This window comes from Pholcus phalangioides, unplaced genomic scaffold (genome assembly GCF_987345545.1).
Source record: "Pholcus phalangioides strain wild (caught in Gottingen) unplaced genomic scaffold, Ppha-v1.0 ptg000008l_1, whole genome shotgun sequence".
NCBI lineage: Eukaryota > Metazoa > Arthropoda > Arachnida > Araneae > Pholcidae > Pholcus > Pholcus phalangioides.
This window is the reverse complement of record NW_028301601.1, coordinates 35,407,934-35,425,465: the sequence shown is the minus strand read 5'-3', so window position 1 is coordinate 35,425,465 and position 17,532 is coordinate 35,407,934. Positions and strand designations below refer to the sequence as shown.

Here is a 17,532-nt window from a genome sequence, read left to right as displayed (position 1 = left end):
AATATTTAGAGAGTAGAATTATTATTAAAAAAAAAGGATTTGCTTATTGGATGACTTTAAATGTTTTTAATGGAGACTAAGTATTTTTGCAGTCTGAAAAAAATGTCTGCTTATAGTTCACGTCTTCTATTTTTCTTCCAGACCATGACATTGGATTTCACGAATTTTAGCTTATATTTTGTCTTTCTTATAGCACCATATTTAATTAAAAGAAAGTCTCCTAGTTTTTGTCGTAATTTTTATTTTTGTAAAGTAAGATTTTCACAAGATTCAGGTCTAAATAAAGCCACATACACTCAAGAACAGTTGAATTAGAGGTAACTGTGCACATGCTTATCATAGCACCTTGTGACATGGGGTCAGCAGCAGTAGTGCTACTTCCATAGGACAAAGCTATAAAGGAAATAGTTCTGGATGATGTGGTTGCTTCTATGTTTGATTTGCTGCTCTGTTGTCCATCTATTTGCTGTTGCCACATGAGCTAGGCAATATTGACTACGCTCATGCACATGTCTACAGCAGCTGACCCTCACAGTGATTATTTTTACTGGAATATATGTAGTCATGATAGACCCTTGACACTGTTCAAATCCCAGTGCCTGCATAGCTACTGTGATGGAGTGACTTGTATGTTGGGCCCAGCAGTTGTGCAATGATCAATGCACTAGGATCCTTCATCTCATGCATAATACGACCAACCATGACTGCTCCTGTGAACAGCACTGCTATTGCTGGAGTACTACTCATGTCCATGTTGTGATCTCAGGTCATCTGTCTCTCTTGGATTAAATTGCTCTTGAGTGCATGTGTCAAAAACGATTTACATTCCAGAACTACCAATTTATATAAAAATCATAGACATAATCAAGAATAATTTTGAATGGGGTCTTCCTCGGGAAACAAAGCTTCAAACAATGAAATACTTTAAATATTTTCGTTATGAGATGCTCACATAGCAGTTCTGGAGGTTTTTTTTTTTATGAAATGGGCACACATATACAGCACAGCCACCTTATGTTATCACTCTCTCTTAAACGATCTCTATATGTAAGGTCTATTCACACTCAACAGTCATAGCCCATCGCCATTCCTAGAGATTTCAGTTCAATAATATTCTACTTTCCTCTACTAGCCTATTCATTCACACTCATCCAGAATCTTATCTGTATATTTCAGAGAAAAGCAACATTTCCCGAAACTGAGATGCCATTTGGGTGCGACTGTTGTATGTGAATAAACATTTATGCTGTCAGCTTTTGATATTCCTGGCTGAAAAATAAGACAATGTTGAAAGCAGCTGATGTCAATTCTGAAAGATCTTTTATTCAAATATTTGAGAAATATTGTTTGAAAAATTGAGAATTTTTTGTTGTCTAGAATAGCTTATTAAGAAACAAGGGATTTTTAATGGTATTTTAGTTTGGGATTAGGTTAAAAATTGTGATGACCAAGAAAGAAAAATTTGCATGTTATAAACTATGAGAGGGTAGGCACAGCTCTGCGTAATTGGCTGAAATATGCTGGGGCTAAAAAAATTACCAACTTCCAGAACCTTTTGAGAGAAAAACAAATTGCTGTTAAATTTCTTCTCTCCAAATCTGGATATTTCTTTTATAACCTATACGAGGGGTTGTTAACCTTTTGTTGTTCACACACACATCGCTTTATAGAATAATATTCATTATAAAGCAATGTAAAAAGAATAAGTTGATTAATTCCCATCCAAACTGACTCTCTTAAATAAGAATACTGACTTTTAAGGTCTTCTGACTTGTATAGTGGAACCTGTCTAAGACAGACACTGTATGAGATGAAAACCTGTCTTAAACAGAATCAAAATATAGTCTGTTCAATGATCATTGTTTTTATTTGTGCCTTTATAAAACAGAAATCTGTCTGAATATTGTTTGTCTATTGGCATTCCGTTTTGTAGGTTTCGCTGTACTAGGTCCTTTCTTCGGGTCTCCAAGAGTGACGTTATGAAGATGTTTCACTTTATATGTTATAAAAAGTTCCAGTAATGTGAATTGAGGGATCAATATAGTCAACACATACTCATAATTCCAAAAATATATATATCCAATGTCATCTGCAGAACCTGTTCCTTATAGTTTCAAGCCCTGGGAACAATATTCATGTTTGGGGCTCCTTATGTACAGCGTTCTTTGGGGCAGGGGCATATGCAGGAAAAAGGAGCGAATGGGCACATGCTTAAAATGCAAAAGAAAGCCAATTTCGGGGCGCATGCCCCATACAAGAAACAGGAACTGTTCATCTGGATGTATATTTTTTAGTGAGATTGTGATAGGCAACATCCTTTAACTAGATAATTTCTAATGTATATAAACCTGAAACTACCATCAGGAAAGTTTAAAAATACAAAGCAAGTGAAAGTTTTCTCACATAGAAACAAATCATGTACTATGGGAGATAGAAAAAAATTTTAATAAATATTCAGTGGTTACAATATCACAGGTATTAATGGACGGCATTTATTGTTCATAATAGATGATAGTCACTTCCTCAGGAACACGTGGTCCTGACAGGCCCAAATCAAATTTTATAGAAAATGTATCTTCATGAATATACATACTATTCTCACAAAAATGTGCACGAGTATTGCACAAAGTTTGTACAATATTTTCTCAAAGTTTCATGTCATTTGTGGCTTTTTCTGACACAAGGTTGATCAAAAACATTTTTTTTCTTATTTAAGTGTTTGTCCCCTAAATGCACAAGACTAAATTTTCACTGGAAATGGTGAGTACCAATATGAGGTATACATATGACTGAAATTTAAGAAAAGTTTGCCCAGTATTTTTTGAGACAATATCCGAACTCAAAAAAGTACACGCTTTTGGAAACAGTGTATATATATTGCATGTAATTAAGGTAAAGTGTTACAGAGTATGTATAAATTACTTTATACATTTTTTAGAATAAGTGTTAAAGCAGGGCCTGTCAAGTGTCAGGTCGTGCTGCCTGGGAGATAATGCATGAAGGTGTTTTCTTAAAATATATTCTTATACTCTGGTGATCTTGAGATCCAAATACCAAAGAAATGAAATTTTGTCAAACAGTGTTTCTGAGTGTGACATCTACTGTAATATGTGGAACGCAACATTGATCATGTCAAGGGTGGGAGTGACACAGTGGTAGTATGCTCGTCTACCACCATGAAGGCTATTGTCAGGTTCATGGGTTCCATCCTTAGGAAATACAGAGGTAACTACCAATAGATAGCAACTCAATATGCTCACTGGAAGTCTCCTCTGTATGAGACGAGGACAGAAATAAACATGACTTCCAACCCAACTCGATCGGCAACAAATTGATGTATGGTGATACAACCGGAGTTGGCGTGCTGTAAAGTAGTAGTGGGCCTCATCAGGAGTCACATCATCAGTCTGATGTTTTGGTTCAGGCACACCATGTTCTGAAAGATTTAGAAAATATATAATTCATCTGCCTAAGGAAAATTAATGTCAATAGTTACGATGATGCTACGTGTCGTTGAGTCAGTTTCTTTGTTATCAAACTTTTTAAGGTTCTATGTGAGACTGACCTATAAAGAAAATAATATAGTAATTGTATCTCAAAATACATATACCTTCAATAATGTGAAAAGCATTACAATGGTTAATAAAACACAATATAGGATGCAAAATGAAATTTTAAATTGATTGGAAATAAAATATTTTTAAATTATTCTATGATAATTGATGCATCATTATTAGGCACTCAAAAAGGAAAAAAAAATAATCACATGGTTTTTTGTTAACAATCATGATTCAATGTCAATATTATTAATGATTTTAAAATTTTATCCGACACACAATTAAAAAGTTTATGTTCTTTGAATACAGGCAAACTTCAGTGATTTAAACTTGGATAATTGAAGTTTTAGTGATTCCTCTTGAGATGTGATTTCAACATTAAGTTGAATATTCACCTGTTTAATTATATCTTTTCCCTAATCATTTGGATAATTCAAAGATGGTTGGTTCTTTTCCATGGTTTACCGATCATGGTCCATTGATGCATTAAAAAAGTTGCAATCGACAAAACCTGAATTTTGTTTTGATTCTTGGTAAGAAGCAATGATTTCATTGCCAGTTCCACACACTGGCGTTTGTCTTTGCATTGGCAGCTATAATTTTACCAGATGAAAAGGCCATTACCTTAGATTAATTACCAATGGCAGATGCAATGATGGAATGCTACTCAGGAACTATGAAAGTTTATGTGTGTATTTGATAAACGCACATACAGAACAATTCTCCACATACAGAATTTTCAAAAGCTGGAAAGCTGACATCCTCTTTAAATAAAGTGAACTTTACACTATAATTATTAATCCTATTTATTGTCTGGTAAAATGTGATGAAAATTCATGTCTCTGTAGCATTATTGTTCCTTTATTTTGGAATATCAATATAGCCTTGTTACATTTTTCATCATATAAAAAGGAGGTTCATAGGCTTATTCACCTCTAGCAAAAATATTGTGGTTGATTTACGAATATGAACATTGGTGAAGAAGTAGAAAATAAAGTCACACACATATTGAATTTTTTCATGAAGATGAATCAAAAACATATCTAAGACAACAAGAGAGGTCCATATTCTAAAATTTGCACAGGCTGCGGACATGCTAGAAACTTAGAGCTGTTGAAGTTTGAAACTTGCATCTTTAATTCTCTGAATCAACTTGGAACATTTTGTACAATGTTGAAGAGCATGCAAATGAAAATCACAGCTTTACAAATGAAATAGTTTCCGTAATCGTTTGTGTTTCATACAAACAATAGCAACAGCAGGGAAACTGGCACAGTATATGATAGTATTAAATACATTTTTATAATTATTAAGAACTTGACACTTTTTGTGAAAGTTTTGTTATACTATATAGATAAATGGGATAGTTAAAATTTTTGATAAATCAAACTTTTTGCTGTCCCCATGAGCTTCAAATTATCCAAGTTTGACTGTATTAAAGGAAAACTTACCGAATAGCATAAAAAGGAATTTCACTGTTATAGATGATAAATATTTCGTACGGCATTGCGTTTATAGCATAGCATTTGTGATTTTCCGAATGAAGATAGAAGTCTTTCACTTCACACTTAGAATCATTGTTGTTCTCCGTATCCTCACTGGAATTTGCTGAAATTAGATGGACACCTTATCAATGGCATGATGGTTCTTGATACAAATCACAGTCATCAAATGTGATAATCAAAATTAATAATTATTTGACACGTTAACAAAACAGTATCATTTCAAATCAATAAAAATTAATTTTACTTTTTTTTCTTAAAAATAAGATAATTATAATTTACATAAAATTTTATAAAATGATGATGGATATTGAAAAAGTAGAGTGCTTAAATATCACATGAGGGTTGTCTTCAAAGTAATACCTATTTCTAAATTAAACAAACCATCAGCGAAAATTTTTGGGAAAAAAAATGTTTCATTCAATTGATTAACCCATGAAGTATGACTGGCATGTTGGTGAAATTAGTGAAGAAAGAACCCTTTCTAATAATAAGTTTAAAGGAGAAAATACAAATCATTCAAAACGTTTCAAAGAAATTTAGAGCATATTCTTGTAATAATTGAACAGATTTTGTTTTCAGATAACTTTGCAAATGTGAAAGAGCGTATAAATTTGCCAGTCTTATTTCCAAATATGAGCCTATCTCCCCGTTAAAAAGTCTTGCCACAGAGAGGAACAGGCCTACTATGGTACAATTATTAAATCATTCCACTTCACTTATAGTTATAAAAATTTATGGCAGCACGCACCACATATAGCAAGTTTTACATAGTAACAAACTTCACATTAGGTTCACAACACATACACACACACATTCTAACATGTACCAATTCATTAGAAATTCTGCAGTGGAATGTAGAGGAGGTGTATGCGTGGTTTAGTAGTAGTAGTCTTATTTTCATTACAGTTGATGCTGCTTATTAGAATCATGGATGATGATGTCATCCAGGTACTGTTATCAGGGTCATCTTAAGAGCATCGTGGGCCCCAAGCCAAAAGATTTTTCTGAGGGCCTCCATGGCGCATTTTCAAAAAATTCAACTACTGCTCATTTTTCTGAGGCCCCTAGTCTTTTGAGGCAACCCGGGCTATGCCGGGTGGACCTATGAGTTAAGACATCACTGACTGTTATCACTTCTGCAAAGAACATAGTGACTAATATCATAATATGGGAAAAAGTGTCTATAGTTATTGGAACTTCCAATAATGTTATCATTTTTTTTTTGTCAAAAGTTTTCTTGCACATTCTGAAGCTAAGGTTTAAACAGTTCAGGTTACAGTTAACAGTTAAACAGGTTTAAACAGTTAAGGGTTGTTCCCCCTGTAAGTTATCGTTATCAGGCTACAAGATAATGTAGGAGACTAGAAGGTGTCCTCTTCTCCCTTTCTTGTTGATGACCATTTCCGTACTTAATATTGTAATCAGTTCATAGTATTCACTATGATTTATTTCATGTATGAGTTTTGGCAATGGCCTTTTTATAGTGAAGGCAAATGTTTGACAGTAAAGAAATGCTGCTGCTGTGTAGTCCTGTGGGCATCATGCTGGACTCTTGTCCTGAGGATCCAGATTTGAACCCTGTTGATGGCACTGTGGTGGCCGGCTGAAGTTGGTTTTCTGTTGTTTTCCAGCTTTGAGGCACGAATTCACAAGCCGGTCTCCCATTTGAAAAAGTCTCTCTGCAGAGAGAAGGCAGACCTACAACACGATACTGACATAACATGAAAATTCAAGCATTTCCATCTTTACTTCAGAAAATGCAAGGTAGATGGCAGCATGAACACAAAACAAGCGCAACTCGGCAGCATAAATGCATTAGGGCCACACATTCCAGCATGTGCAGATTCGTTAGGAATTCCGTAGAGCAGCGGTTCTCAACCGGTGCTTTGTGTGTACTTCTCAGGGGCTCCGCAGCCACTCAAAAAAAGAGGTCTAAAGGGCGTACTGCCATGTAAATAATATACTAAAAAGAGCTCGGCCATAGAAATTTATACCCTGAATAGGGCTTCCCGAGTCAGAAAGGTTGAGAACCGCTGCCATAGAGGAATGTGTACGAAGTGCGTGTATGGTTAAGTAGTAGTAGTAAAGTAAAGAAAGTTTCAGTTTTTGATCAGTTTCTTTTAGTTCACAGATTCAAATCTCTTTCTAAAGGAATCTACAGAACATATTGTGTACATTAAAAATATCATAATTTTTGTGATATATACATAGACAGGTCCATGCAATGGCTAAATAACAAAAATGCAGGATTTTAACTCAAAGGGGAAAAAGGTTCATTTTAGAATAGAATTTTGAATACTTAGCAATATTTTTCCTCCAATTATGTGGGAAAGAAAAACAGTTGTCTTGTTTTACCGATACCCATTTACCATACATCCTATTCAATTAAACAAAGAATGTATGGTCACTTTACTTGCATACAGGACTTCTTTTCAGATATAGTTATCATTCAGTTATTGTTATAAGAAACCCGAGTTCAAATGTGATCACATTAAGCGGCATGAACTGAATATCCATGTATTCTTTATTTGTAGTTACCTTTTTTCTTCTCAAAGCCATCTGCTCTGATTCTGATAGCAGAAGAAAAATCCTCGCTGAAATTTTTTCCAACAACAGTTTTATAAAACGTCCTCATAGCCTCTTGCCTGAACTTCAATATCGTTTCTTTTTCTTTCTTTGATATTGAAGATTCCTCCACTGGATACAGACTGCAAACTGTCTGATTCAATTCTTTGTTGATCAGAGTGAATCTGTAAAACAAATATGAGAGAGACTGACAATAAATAATTCTACTAATATGAAATTAAAAACATGTTAATGGTTTCTGTTTATTCAAGTAACACAAATGTATTACATTTATTTTAACATCAATTTGTCTATAGTGTGACTTTTCAAAGGTCGCTGCTAGTATAATTAGCAATTTGGCCCTATTGCTTTCAAGTTATAAAAGAATAAGTGAAGCTTGTGATTTAAATGGCTTTGATAGCAGTCAAATAATGAGTATCTGATACATGAGCCATTCAGTATGAAAAATAGAGTAATACTGGGTTTTTGTGTTAAGAGTATAGCAAGAATGCGCATATGGCAAAAAACTAATGAGTACAGATAGATGATAATAATGAGTAATCAGACAAACTGCCAAGGATGATCAGCGTTGACTGATTGTGGTTAGAGATGACTCAACTGTATCATCATCATCATTAGGTGAACGTCCATTATTTCTGTAATTCATCCCAATGGGCATGAATTGCACCACCAGGATGATTGCTTTCGCAGTTGGTCTCTGGTTTGAGAAGCATTTCACAGACTTCTCCGTAATGAATCGGCCATATAGAAGAGAAGCCCTTATTTGAATCCCATCATGTATGTTTGGTACACTTCGATGAAAGCGTATGCATACATCACTCAACTCTTGTGACCCAGTACAAATTCGGCTGCTGCAATGGATGCTTAGCAAGCAATTTCACCAGCACTTTTTGACATGATGGCTGAATTCATATTTTGTCATGTGGAGGCCATTACCAAGGCTATGCACATGAGCATTGGGTGGTAGGTGTGTGGTCTAGTTGCAGCAGCCATAATCAAGGCTATTAACTGGATATTCCTAGTTCAATGGCACATTAGTGTATACACAAATCGGCGATGAACTATAAAAAAATATCAGAGAGAAACTACAATTTTGTCTTCAACTAATTTATTTGTGATTGGTAACTAAATTTTATGTGTAACTATTCAGTAATCATAACACACTCAATTCTCGAACATGTCTATTAATATATTTTGTATCATAAATGAGTGAACTGAGTGAAATAAGCATTGAAAAGAGGGACTAAAATACTCACCCTAAAATGTTCTGGTCAAGGGAAACATTGATAGGAAAATTTCTTGGATGTAGGTTGCTCAAAGTTTTGAGCAAGTCGAAGCTATTTTTCCAAATTTTCGGTGCCTAAAAAACAGCAAGATATATATATATATATATATATATATATTTCATCAAAAAAAATTGTAAAATAAAAATTAAGCACATAAATCTAATTCATTTTGGAAAAAAATGCAGTTTAATTCACTCAGATTTTTACCTCATCTTCAAGCATTGATAAAGCGGGCTGATTGCCACATATAGCACACAGTTCTACTCCTTTCAGCAGCTGAAGTATGATCAGTCTATTGCATTCCTGTAAAAAATATTTCAGAATCCAGTATATGTTGGTAAAAACAAAAGTGATTTTAACTGTTCCCTTCTCGGGTACAGGCTTTTGGCAACAAAAATTTGGACTATTTTTGCAATTAAACTAGCAGAAATTAATTTCAAAAATTGGCATTATTGTTAATACATAGGAAATAAAGGGCAAAAAATATTCTGAGGAGTTGGTTTTAAAAAGGCAAGGGTCTGTCCAGGCTTTTTTGTAGGGTTCTGTTTTTGTGAAAATTGTCCTTATTTTTATGAAAAGGATCATCAGTTTTGTGGAAAATAAGAGATTTTGTGGGAAGCAAAATAATCCATAGGCGGAGATTGACTTGGAAGTCACTCCAAGTCAATCACGGGGGGGGGGGGCACAATGAGGATTATGTCAATTCATATACATATATACATTATATGTATATATGTAATGTACATATGCATACAATACATATATACATTAGATCAGTCAACTCCACCTTTGATGCTGGGAGGAGCTGCCATATCTCCACCCGTGAGTTAATCTATCACAAAAAATGAAATGTCCAATTTATGGTTTCATTAATTTTTATTTTGTGAAGTGTCTGTTTTTCAGATCCAGAATTTTGCAGAGGGTTCTTAAAATGGACCCAAATTTTGGCTAGACAGACCTCTGAGAGGAGGGGGGGGGGGGGTCAGTGATTTCTAATTGATGCTTAAAGGGTTTGGGGAAAACATTGCGTCCTAATCAAACATTATATAACCATAGAATATTTATGATTTAAATTAAAATACCTTAGGGCACGTAACTGGAAGATAAATGGGTATGCAAAATGATGCTGATTTTGGTAAGGCACTGACGAGAGCTGACAGCAGTACAAGTTCCTGAGATGCTAACGTCCACCACTGTTTTGAAGCTAGAACAATTTTGCCTTGTATCAATAAACAGCCATATGCTGTGTTGGCAAGCTCTAAATATTTTTCGAGGTAGGGCTGAAATGAGAGCAGAAAGATAAAATTTTGTTTAAAACATAATTTTTCAAGTTTAATTACCACACATACTCATGTATAAGCCGGCCCCCTCACTTTAGGACTACCAAAACCACAATAAATTGAAAACCCGTGTATAAGCCGACCCCAAAAAATCTGTGAATTTTAGAGAATGAAAAGTTTGCGGGAAAAGGAATATGAAGGAAATAGAAAATGATTCAAACTTTTTAATCCGTTTCTTCGGAGTCTCCAAGCTCATCGTAATCCATCAGATTATCATATGGGTGCGGCATCTTTGTTTTCATCCTCATATGGGCTGTCATCGCCATTGTCACTTTTAAAGAGGATATCATCTTCAGTTCCGTCTATTGCATTGCTGATGCAACAATTTTTGAAGGATCGGTGGAAACAGAATTCCATGCCTCATGTAACCATTGGCCCACTAGGCCAATGTTAGGTTTCTTCAAAGCACCACTTTTTATAATTTCTTTATCATCGGAACTCACCCATTCGATCCACAAATTCCTCAAACAGACTTTGAGAGGCTTGTTGATGCTCACATCTAAAGGCTGTACAATTGATGTTAGCCCACCTGGTACCAAAGCCAATGATGTTTTCGATTTCTTTGCCTCTGCTTTAACATTATCGGTTCTGTGGGGTTTGAATGTACCCCATACCAATAATGTCGGTTTCTTGAACACTGCTACAAAAATTCTGATTGCAGAGGTCAATATTTTCTCATCAAAAACTGACCCGACAATAAGCCAGCACCCCCCCCCCTCCCTTGAGGAACAAATTCTTCCACAAAAAACTCGACTTATACACGAGTATATACGGTATGTAAAAATACACCATTTAAAAATGTGGGCGTAAACTCTTACCACTATAGCTTGGGATTCGTGAGACAAGAGCACATCAACTCTCTGGGTCAGATCACCGATACATAAATTTTCTTTCTGGGTTTGATCAAGAAGGTATTCAACCAAGTTTGAGCATGACTGTAAAATGTTAAAAAAAATGCAATAGAAATTTAATATTTCATTAATAATGATGCATGTTTGTAATCAAAAACCACGATTTTTTTAATACGATGCATAGATCTTTCCCCCTTGGGTACAACACTGTTGTTCCACAGTGAGAGCATAACCAGACATTTTGCCAGCAAATGTGAGAAATGTTATTGGTAGATGAGGTGCAATACATAATCAAAATTTCAACCTGTCATTTCATCTGTATGACAAGAAAATGAGTCATTGCCCAAAACAGACATGCGGCCACATGTGGAGAAGATTTAAAATAATATCTGGGTCAGGGCTCTCAAGTCAGTGCTTTTGTTCCTCCAGAACAGCTGTTCTCAACCTTTTTGATTCGCCTTCTGGCATATAATTTCGATGGTGGAGCCCCGTAGGCCTTACATCAAAAAGTTACTGATATATTTTTATTATTTGAAAACATTTATAATTTTTTTTCAAATGAACTGCTTTTTTTTATATTTTCCTCTAGTAGCTTTGGAGCACTGGTTGAGAACCACTGCTCTCAAAGATGGGGGGCAAGGAAAATCTATCATTTTTGGCATACATCCCAAGTCATAGATTTTTTTTAATGCTGCTAAGCTGTTCCTGACATACAGTCATACCCGCTTATAATGAAATGGGATACTACAAAGTATCAGTTAAGCAAAATATTTTCCATCCCAGTGAGCCTGCAATACCAAAATAATGTTTAAAAATTTCTTATAATCAATTTCCATATTTATGGATATAATGAAATTTTTGGGAAGAATATATATTTTTTTTTCCATAAAATTAAGTTTCATAAAATCGGAAGTTCTCTTTCAGAGACAGAATGTGATGAGGTCAGAAATCATAATGTGAAGTAATACCATACTATTTTGAGAGCCAGCAAATGGATGTACTGTCAGTGCCATAAGCAGATACAGGCTCTTCAAAAGAGGAGGGTGTGGTTGTATAGTGAACCAGGGCTGGATATTCCACCTCTACCCTCCCAAATATGCTAGTAATGCAAATTTTCTTCACGGAAGGCAGTTGTCCCCTTCATCTATTTATGGTCAGCACTATAGCCATATGGTGATTTCCAGAATCCATAACCAGTTTTGTTTATGTCAAAGCCTCAGTCTTTGTAAACCCCAGGACACTTATATAAGATGTGTTTCAGTTCTATGGATCACTTACAGTCATGGTTCCTAAACTTCTTTATAACATAGAAGCTTGAAAAGAAATGTATATGCATGTATATGTATTTCTTATGTGCATGTATGCATTATTATATATAATAATGATTTTGGAGGATAAATAACAATATTATTTTTAGCCACTTTGGCAGGGCATGGCAGCATGTTGCCATGGCAAATAAAAAAATGAAATTGGCACCTAATTTTTTTTATGTGTGACTAAATGGGGACCTGAAGGCAACACAAGATTTTTGGAATTCATGTCAATTTGTCTACTAACAGGAAAAAAAGCATGAAATGTTGTTTTTCTAGGAGATGGGGGGGGGGGGGGGTAGCTGCGTTGTTAAGAAATATGGTGCTGGCACCTAAATATATTTTTGATTTGACAAGAACTATTCTGTCTGTTACACAACAGTTTAGCATCTCCCATTGCAATAATGAGCAGAAAATTAAATTACATCTATAACAACAGTTTTCCTCCTGTCCTTTTGCAATCATCCTATAGACATTTCCATCTATATTAGTTACAGTATGCTTAACTATTATAACATTGCCATCACTTAAAGTAATGTTTTACCTTTAATTCACGTTTCAATTTCTCAGTGTTACAAGAAAAAACAAGGTTATCGAGTCCAATCAGCATTGCCATCGATGTGAATATGTTGTCCAAGAGGTTCAAGTAGTGGCAGTCGTCACAGACATCATCACGTGTTATTAGAATCAAGACTATTCTGAGTTAGAAAAAGAAAATGAATATTAGAAAACATAAATTTTATTTTCCCACATAACTGTATAATTTTCAGAAATAGGCAAATTCCCAATACAAATTGGGTAAATCCCCCAAACTTGCAGGATATATGGTATACACCTATTCTCGAAAAACATAGAAACAAATCTCATCAAGTATGTCCCATATGAACATGGGGTCTCCAGAATAAGCAAGGCTGGGCATGTGCATCAAGATGGCCCTGCTTTTATAGGCGCTTATGTTTTGAAAGCAGGGTTGGCAGGTTTTTAACTCAAGGCAGTTTTTGACAGTATACACTTTCATATCAAAAACCTCAAATAGTGCTTCCCAATATAAAAATTCCCAATCAAAATACGTTAATTGCATCAATATTTAAAATGACTATGTTATACAAAGAATATATATTTAATATGATTGTAAAATAATTTTCTACTCTCTACACAATTATTTTGGGCAGTATATATTTATGAGTTTTTCCTCATACAATACAATTTGAATAAAGGATAGCATAAAAGAGCTGAAAGAAAAAGGCCCAATGCCATGTACTGGAGGGGAGAGTGTGCTACCTCTTCCATTCAGAAACAAAGAAAACAGGGTACAAGCAACACTCAATGCTGGTATGTAGTGGCGGCATTTTCTGCTGCTGTGGTGGGTGAGTGGTCATAGTAACAGACTCATATTGTGAGTACCCGGGTTTGAACCCCACCGGTGGTGGTCAGCTGAAGTTGGTTTTCGGTTGCTCTCAACTTCGAGGCATGAATGCAAAAAAGCGCCGATCTCCCTGTTAAAAAGTCTCGCCACAGAGAGCAACAGGTCTACAATAATAAATTATTCAATCATTAAACTCCATTCATAGTTAGAAAAAGTGATGGAAGCACTACACACAACAAGCATTATATAGAAATAAACTTCATGTCTAGTTTTCTACACATAAACGCACATTCCAACATTTACCAATCCATTAGAAGTTTTGGAGAGGAATATGGACAAGATGCATGAGTAGTTTAGTAGTAGTAGCGACGTCTGCTGTAAAAACTGGAAAAAGAGACGTTAAAAAGGATGCTCACGCAGGCACCTACCATCCTCAGTTTTGAAATCCAGTATTACTACCAATGAGCATTCACCATGTGATTACTTAGGTTGAGACAGATTTTATAACACATGACAACTTAAAATTTAGTTCAATACTTGATTACTTAACACGTTTAATCTGTTTACCTTTAGTATAGAAATATAGGGGAGAAAAATTCAAAAGCTCACTTATCATAATATACTCTCCACAGCAACTTTTCTTCGGGAGTGAAAGCACTTTGCAATTGAGCTCCTTGTAGATGTGAAAACATATGAACGCCATTCAGCAAGCCAACTGTCGCAAATGGTAACTTTCAAAGAATGAAAAAATACAAAATGTAAACAAAATATATTCATAACTCACCAGAAAAATCAACAATTTAATAACCAATAAATTAATATACCATAGGCGGAGATAGACTTGGGAGAGGCATGGTCATTATTGCTGGGGAGGCATGATGATGATGCCAATTTATATATACATTAGATCAGTCGACTCCATCTTTGATGATGAGGGACAATGCCCACCTGTATCTCCGCCCATATAATATACAAATCAGTAACAACAAAATCCAACAACTACATCAAAATGCCCTCTTAATGGTCACCTCCTTTTTCACAGCTGAATAACAAGTTCCCTTGTATAATAAAAGAAGGGGCCCTAGGCTGGGATCCATGGTGCAAGTAAAGCCAGACTTTTCGCCGGTCATCCTACAGTGAATTTATAGCATGAAAAAAACAAAAAATGTTAATTGTCCAGAAGCCCCAAAACTAGACCCCATATAGGCATATGGAAATTTCGCCTCCAACATTTCACCCCTGGCATGCTTTGTTCTCAGTACATTTTGACCTCGGAAGTTTCGCCTGCCCTGACCATTTGAGATACCAAATAAGTAACCCTATGAGTGACCAAGTGAGTGGATGAGTGACCGAGCGAATGTGTGAGTGAACAAGTGAGTAAGATCAGTTAAGATCAGTGTGACTAACCATATGAATGAGTGAGCATTTGAGTCACCAAGTGACCTATTTTTTGTGATCAAGCAAGTGACCATAGAAATAACACAAAACTTCAATACAAATCCTTTTTACAAATATACCTTTAATACAAAATGAGTGACCACATGAGTGACCAGATCAGTGCATGACAGTTAAACTGATAGAATTGAGTGGCTATATGATTGCATGATCGTAAGACTGACCAGGTGAGTGACCTTGATCATTCATACAGCCACTCAGTCATTCAGCGCCTGATTTTCAGGGGGGAAATATCGGAGGCGAAATTTCCGGATCCTGAGCTCAGTCAGCCCCACCATTGTGGGGAGGGACATGAATAAAAGTATGCATTTCAAACCCATAATTAACGGTCACTACTCTGTTAAGCCGGGTTTGCCTAGGAATAGGTTTATTCTGCCGCGTGAACCGAATTAGACCATTTTGCGCCAGCAGAAACGTGTTACATAATCACGATACGCGTTTGTGTTTTCCTAGCGAGGCGCATCAAATCAGGGCGGCTATATTATAGTATATGGCCTTGGCATCAGCTACTCTGTCGTCTGCATGCTCTGGTTTGAAGGGAAGGGAAAGAAAACACACAAGAGTGAAGAAAATATCGGCAAAACCGCGGCGAACGACGCATTTGACTCCTCAGAAGCAGTCGGCCAATTACGCCCGACGTAAAGCGCTGTCGTGATGCGTATTGCGCTCTATAAGAAAACAGTCATGCTGCTTCTCTTATTGGTGAGCGGACGGCGTGTCGCCCTGGGCGAATCACGTTGCGCGCGAAACAGGAAACCTGCTCCTAGGAAAACCCGCCTTTAAGGACCAATTTTTTTCTATCTCACCGGTGTCCGCAAAACAGGGGTTTCATTGTACTAATAAAAAAATACATACTGACTCGAGGTCCCCAGTGCGTTTAGTAAACAAAGGAAGCCCACTGTCCGCTGTAACGGCACACAAATACGAAGCCATCTCACACTGAATGCACTCCAATAACCATAAGGGCCGTGGCAATGAAAATATTTATGTGAAAATGTGGCTGCTACAGGTCAATAAACTAGTTTGTTGTCAAACAAACAATGACTTCAGCACGTCTTTGACCAGGACGGTGTATGTCACAACGGTTTTGACTCAACTTCAGGTATTTGACAAAATTAATGTCTCCGTATTGTCTTTTGATATTGAACTGCATAAATTCATATACTCTAGTTTACTTTAAACTTATTTATGGCCCCGTAAAGTACATTGAAGAAATTCCACAGCTTCAATTAAGCATTTTTGAAAGCTGAAACAGGCAGAAATAGTAGGCTGACCATATTTCCTCGAGAGAAATTACAGGAAAATCAAAATGGTGGGAAATGAACCATTACTGCAAATTGAAGTGGATTAAAATGAATTCCACGAAGAAAAACGTTCACCAAGACGAATATGGGAGATTAATATTCTTATTTATAGTTGTAATTATCATAAAATAATTTATGAGATGAAAAATAATGTCAATCTTTGACGTCAATAAAGAGTAAATATTCATGTAGGCTTCGTGTAAAATACGGGAAAAACCGGGACATATTTGCCAAAAAGTCGGGACGACCGAAAAAACAGAAAATACTGGGACTGTCCTGGGAAATACGGGACGTATGGTCACCATACAGAAATAGATAACTTAGAAGTTCAGCGGTGGGGGGGGGGATCGAAATACGTAGTGCCCCTTAAAAAAAGGAAAATATATATATTCGTTTCTATGTTTCTTTAAATCCAGATTTGTTTATTTCATGAAGTCGCGCAGGAAGTCGCCATATTGGTTAACTTAGACACGGTTTGCATGTCCCTCAAAGAAAGACTGAGGTATCACGTGATACAAACAGCCTCATTGAAGAAAACCCGGGCACCGCCGGGTATTATAGCTAGTTGGCTATATTCTTAATGGCATTTTACTCGGTGCGCCAAAAACGAGAAAATTTTTTCCCAGAAAACTTTCTCCCTAATGATAAATCCATTACGGAGTCACTTCAGCGATCTCTAAATGTTTCACGGATCCTTCAAGTGCTCTGTATATATGTGCGAGCCGCTTAAGTGCTTAGGAATTGTGCAACGCATATCACTCAAAAGCGATCCGTAATTATGCCACGGATGACTTAATATCATGTTTTTTACGGAAGATCAGAGGATCTGTGAAGTCTGTCACCAATTGAAAAAGATGCAACGAATTCTTTGACGTGTACATTGAACTAAAAAAATGAATTTTTAAAAATGGTTTTTTTTGTTAATTATCAATAACGCAAATAATTATATTACTATATTTTTCAAGGATAAGA

General features: G+C 35.9%; 1 protein-coding gene across 1 annotated transcript; it reads right to left on the bottom strand.

Annotated features, from left to right (window-relative positions):
• Nucleotides 1-2,389: 2,389 nt before the first annotated feature.
• fy (fuzzy planar cell polarity protein-like protein) lies at nt 2,390-16,334 on the bottom strand. Its single transcript, XM_089234551.1, has 10 exons — nt 16,112-16,334; nt 14,411-14,532; nt 12,980-13,133; nt 11,093-11,209; nt 10,017-10,214; nt 9,142-9,237; nt 8,905-9,008; nt 7,601-7,812; nt 5,009-5,165; nt 2,390-3,565 (listed from the first exon to the last, which is right to left on the bottom strand). The coding sequence occupies exons 1-10, from the start codon at nt 16,187-16,189 to the stop codon at nt 3,493-3,495; spliced, it is 1,311 nt and encodes a 436-aa protein (XP_089090677.1). The 5' UTR covers nt 16,190-16,334; the 3' UTR covers nt 2,390-3,492.
• Between the last annotated feature and the right edge of the window lie 1,198 nt (nt 16,335-17,532).

Bases quoted from the DNA above. Each gene is read 5' to 3' on its own strand.
- fy (XM_089234551.1), bottom strand. From the start codon at position 16,189: ATGGCTTCGTATTTGTGTGCCGTTACAGCGGACAGTGGGCTTCCTTTG. The intron at 13,134-14,410 runs GTGAGCTTTTGA...TTTCTAACTCAG, and splicing joins TGGAGAGTATATTATGATAA to AATAGTCTTGATTCTAATAA. The intron at 9,009-9,141 runs GTAAAAATCTGA...GCTGTTTTTTAG, and splicing joins TATCAATGCTTGAAGATGAG to GCACCGAAAATTTGGAAAAA.